Source organism: Mus pahari, chromosome 9, assembly GCF_900095145.1.
Source record: "Mus pahari chromosome 9, PAHARI_EIJ_v1.1, whole genome shotgun sequence".
Classification (NCBI taxonomy): Eukaryota; Metazoa; Chordata; class Mammalia; order Rodentia; family Muridae; genus Mus; species Mus pahari.
In genome coordinates this window covers 49,834,303-49,839,650 of record NC_034598.1, presented here as the reverse complement: position 1 = coordinate 49,839,650, position 5,348 = coordinate 49,834,303, and the positions used below count along the sequence as shown (strand labels likewise).

Genomic DNA, 5,348 nt, shown 5'->3' with positions numbered 1-5,348 from the left:
TCCTCCTCCTCCGCTGCCTCCTGTCCTCATGGCTTCACCTCTGCTTGTCTCATGGCCCTCCCCTCCCCAAGCTGCATTTCTCAAAGTGTTTTCAAGTAGAACAGGCCTTTCACCACCCCCTTGTCTAGCCTGGAACCCACTGCAGGAGGGGTTCTCCCGAGTCTCTTCAGGGGGCCTCCTTCCCCCTTCTTCCCCTAGTAACCGTATACCAGTTAATGGCAAAGCTTGAAGCTGAATGGTGACCTGCTGCATTAGCAATATCCCTGCAGAGTCTCCACACCTCAGGGATGCTCTCTCCCAGCCCTGCAAGTTCCACGCTCCCTCTAGTCTTCTCTGGAGACTCTCCCCACAAAGTCCCACAGTTGGGTGGCTCGCTGTCTTTGAACCCACTCTGCATTCCCTTCATTAATGTATGCGCTGGCTCAGGAAGTTCCTAGAATCCCGTTATGGTTTTGCATCACATGTGCTGATTGATGTTAATGGGGAGCCAAGATCAGAGACCTAGAGACCTACTTAGTTGTAGAGAAAGACTTTGGTAGAACCCAAATCTTCAAGCCCCAGGCCCTATTCTATGGTGACATCCTTGGGGGGGGGGGGGGTGTTGCCACGGTAACGCTTGAGCGACAGTAGCCACAGTGAACATGGCTTCAGCTCTGCATCTTCCATTATGACACTTCCCTCAAAGCTACAGAGACCCTTACTTTCCCTTCAGGACCTTTGAAGTCATGATGGTAGCACATGCCCACAGTCCCAACACTGAGACAGGAGGATGGACAAAGTGCAGCCTGGAATACATAAGAGTTCCAGACTTTGCTGAGGCATATGGGAAGGTCTGTCTCAAAAACAAAACAGAGCAAAACTGGGGCAGAGAGATGGCCCAGTGGGTGAAAGTGCTGCTGGTATTATTAGTTCAGTTCCCAGGACCTACACGGGACAGGACAGACTCCTGAAAGCTGTCCTCTGACACTCACGTGTGTGCTGTGGCACATGCATGCCCACCACAGGTATCATACAACAAAATACATAAGTGTCATGAAAAAAACAATAACACGGGCAGAGGTAGTGCACGCCTTTAATCCCAGCACTTGGGAGGCAGAGGCAGAGACAGGGGCAGAGGGGCAGAGGGGCAGGGGCGGAGGGGGGGCAAGGGGGAAGGGGGTAGGGGGCAGAGGCAGAGGCAAAGGCAGGGGCAGAGGGGCAGAGGGGCAGAGGGGCAGAAGGGCAGAGGGGCAGAGGGGCAGAGGGGCAGAGGGGCAGAGGGGCAGAGGCAGGTAGATCTCTGTGAGTTCGAGGCCAGCCTGGTCTACAGAGTGAGTTCCAGGACAGCCAGGGCTACACAGAGAAACCCTGTTTCAAAACACCCAAAAGCAGACTTCATTTATCTTTTGGGAGACCCAAGGAAAGAAGCTTTGGACAGTTGAAAAGGGGGGTGGGGGAAAGATTGACTTTGATCGATTTCTTGCTGTTCCCCTCCCCCACATCTGGCACAGATGCAGTGGTCCAGGCTGGAAAAAAGATAAGCCCAGTGAAAACGTCAGACTGGATTCTAAGTGTAAAAGAGCAAACCAAGACAATAGCTCACACACACACTGTGTCCCACCAGCCTTCTGTGACAAGGGCTGCTGACTTTGTCAAATCCTACTCCTTACACTTCAGAGAGATGAGGCCTACAGAGCTGTCTCTCCATCCTGCTGTTCTACCCTCTGCAAGTAGAATGCAGCCCAGGAACAGAGGGGCCTCTGAAGCCTGGAGCAACTAACTGCAGGGCTTCGAGAAGAGGGGAGCACATCATAGGAGGGAGCAGAGGAGAAGGGAGCACGTCACAGGAGGGAGCAGAGGAGAGGGGAGCACATCACAGAAGGGAGCAGAGGAGCAGGGAGCACGTCACAGGAGGGAGCAGAGGAGAGGGGAGCATGTCACAGGAGGGAGCAGAGGGGAGGGGAGCACGTCACAGGAGGGAGCAGGGCTGCTGGCTCTGGGGAGTTATCCTCTCCCACTCAACCCCAGTGCATCCTCCTTCATCTTCCCAGACATTCCAAAGTGGCTTCTTCCACTCCTCAGTAGGCAGTTCCCCCCCCCCCCCAACTCCCATAGAGAGCTGGAGTAGAAAACAAGGGAGAGGTGGGAGGGAGTTGCCATGACCCTACTGGAGTCTTCAAGGACCTCCTCAAAACCCCGTGGCCATCCTTTGGCTGCGTGAAGAATGAACACCCAGAATGCAGGCAGCTCTGAGGATGCTGCCTGAGACAAAATGGCCCCTGTAAGAACTTACATCCAGAATAAGAGACTAACAGGGGCTGGGGCAAGGGAAGATTCAGACTGAGTTACAGCCCCACAGGACTGACAGGACAGATACGAGGAGATCTGCTATAGAGCTGAGACAGAAGCTGCGTTATCAGGAAGCCATGGGCTTCTTTGCACACTCCCGCCTTTCCTGGTGTGTCGCAGGCCAGGACCCATCCCACACCAGGATGGCCCACAGAGCCTGAAAGGGTCCATCTTCATATAGTGGATAAATCTGGAACAGGGACGTTAGCTTTAAAGTGGACCCTAGTGGATTTCCTTCCCATGGCTACTCTCTCCTGGTTTTCAGTCTTTGTAACTTAAAGGGGCCTCAAGTTGCAAATTCTCCACTTAAAGTCAGCCAGCCAGGCTACTCAGAGAGAGGTGGGGTTTAACCTGGCCACACTGACCAAACAGCAAAGCCTAGGGTCCCTCGGGCAAAACAGAGATACCCTCCTGTGGCAAAGGCACACATCCTACCAAAACCCCACCGAGCTCACTCCGTGAGACTAGTACAGGCTAGGGTAGGAGCTTGGAGCTTCTCCTAGACACACTGCCTAACTCAGAAGGTACAAGTGTCTCCTCTCTGGTTGCTTTATGCCAAGTACTGTGAACCAAGGCACTCGAGAATCATCCTGACCTTGAGGACTGCCTTCACAGCTGCTCCTCCCGCCTGAGTCTGATACTGACAACAACTTCTTGGCTCAGTACCCCCAAAGTCCTACAGAACTGGACCTCAGATCCTCTTACTCTGAAGGTCCTTAACACCCTAAGAAAGGCGGAAGGGGCAAGACCGAGTGGCCCTTTAGGCCATCACAGATGACTGTCTGGAACGGAAATCTGGGGAGGTGGGGTGGCATAAAGGAAAAACATGTGAGGTTTGGAGTCACAGACTTGAGTTCAGTTCTGTGGACTAGCGGATCTACAGAGTCTCGGCATGACCTTGAGAAAGTCATTCAACTTCCTTGAACCTCAATCTCCTCGTCCGCAAAATGGAAGTATAAACCCTACTTACTGCAGTCTTGAGAATTCACTCCTAAGCACAGAACACCAAGAACACAGAAAGTGTTAATTCGCCTGACGATCTCCTTGGGGGAGGGCTGCCATGACAAGGTAGCACTCAACTGTCACAGTGTATTGGATCTTCAAGACTGAGATGAATAAGCAAGAATGTACAAACTCAGGATTTGGGCACTTTGACTTGGGAAGGCTTAGGATCTGAAATCCTCTTGATACTACACTCCGGACGGAAAGGCACACAGGCCCTTAGGATCCTAGAGGCTAACTCTCCAATTGGGTGTGGCATCCGTGTACTGCTTTCCCAGAAAACCCTTCACCAGATTTGTGCTCCCTCCCCCCAAGTCCAGGCAGCAACTACTTGAGGAGATGATGGAAGGGCTTGGCCTGGAGCCCACTCCCATTCATTCCTCCACAGAGGCCCTAGACTTCTCATTTCCCATCTAGCCCATCCACTAACCTTCCCTCCCTTCGTGGAGGTTAGGGTAGAGATGAGAGCCAATAACAAAGGGGAAACGCACTTTCTCTAGGGGAGAGGGAAAACATCACAAAGGCAGGGAACTGGCTCTAAGGGGTGGGGACATTGCAAGAGAAGCAGCAAAGACAAGTTGGGGCTCCTGATGACGGGAAGGAGCCCCCTCCCACTCTGCAGAGACTTGGCTGCAGGCCTAGGCAGGCCACACCCAGCCATCCTGATGCAGGGGAGAGGAGGGGCTGCGGCGGAGAGGATGGAGGCTGAGCATCCCGGAGCTGCTGCAGGATCACAGACAGAGGGACTAAATCTTGGGGGTGAAAAAGATTTTTGCATCCCGCCCTCTCCTCTAATTTCCTTCGGATGTAGCACTCACCCCAATAATGACGCTGTCGTCCCCTTGGAAAATGGGGATGAACTTGTCCCCCCGCAGAATCTCGGCCTGGTTCAGGGGCCGAAATCGGCAAAGCACCTTGATGCTGCATTCGTTGTTAGTCTCCGCCATGGTGGTCGACGACGAAGAGGGGCTGGGCGCGTCTCCGACTGCAAGGGTAGCGTGTGCTCCGGAGAAAGGGAACGCTGGGCTGGGGTCGAGGCAGAGGACAGGTGACCTGTCGCTGGGGCCAAGGGAGCAGCTGGATCGCCCCGGCGAAGATGCGCTTTCGGTGTCCTGCGGCACTGGATGCTGGCAACCTGGGCGTCTGGTCCTCTCGCCGCGCTGTGCCTCTCCGCCCCTCGCGCTGCAGCCGCGCTGCGGGCCTGGGCGGGGCGCGCAGGAGCCGTGGGGGCGGGGTTTCCTTCGCAGGGGGTGATCCTCTGGACAGCGACCACCCAAGGGTGGAGTTTGGCTTAGGCTCACCTGGTTCCTCGATTTGGAGGCTCGCGAATAACCTTGTCCTCACCCCTTCCCCACACAGCTCACTTCGCTACACGCGACCTGTCTGTTCCTCCTTAGACTCCACCTACAGGAATGGATAAGGGGACTAACTTAAGGTGGGCCTGTCGCCTGCCTGGGAAAGAGCACCTACGGGCCTCCCATTCCCTTTATTCCAGAACACCCCCCCCAAAAAAAAACCATTACACCCCTCTTTTCATATTTAAATCACACTTATCCTCCCTCTTCCAGCCTCTTTCTGCTCCTCAGATGGACAATGAGCCAGTGAACCTTTATGGGTACGAAGCTACAGAAGTGATGTCTAGATCCCATGGCATGGAGAAGGCAGAAAGAGCTACCATCTGGTGATAATCAAGCGATAATAATATAATATATAATAGAAGTAAATATACTAATAGAAGGAAAGACAAGCTATCTTCCAGCCATCAGCATTCAGGGACAGATGGAGTTCTCATCGAGGCCTCTAAAGTTGGGATGGGATATGGGTAGGCAGGACAGCTTTTGCAAGAGAACAGGAGTGTAGCAGCCTGAGGAAAGGAACAAAGGGCCAGAGGTTCTGTTGTGAGGAGCTTCCAGGGCAAACAGTTACATTTGGGTCTCAGCCGGGCTCAGTATCTCTGTGTGTTAACTGCCCTAGTTACCTTTGGACAGAGTCCCCATTCTTTTCTTCTCCTAGTTTCC

The 5,348-nt window shown here is 53.6% G+C and overlaps 1 protein-coding gene across 1 annotated transcript in view; it reads right to left on the bottom strand.

The window, feature by feature from the left end:
• Kif5a (kinesin family member 5A) overlaps positions 1–4,744 on the bottom strand; it is a 39,053-nt gene extending 34,309 nt beyond the window's left edge. The window contains exon 1 of the mRNA XM_021204460.1: positions 4,149–4,744. Coding sequence (XP_021060119.1) covers positions 4,149–4,277 — 129 coding nt within the window. The 5' untranslated portion in view covers positions 4,278–4,744. The remainder of the gene's footprint in view (positions 1–4,148) is intronic.
• Between the last annotated feature and the right edge of the window lie 604 nt (positions 4,745–5,348).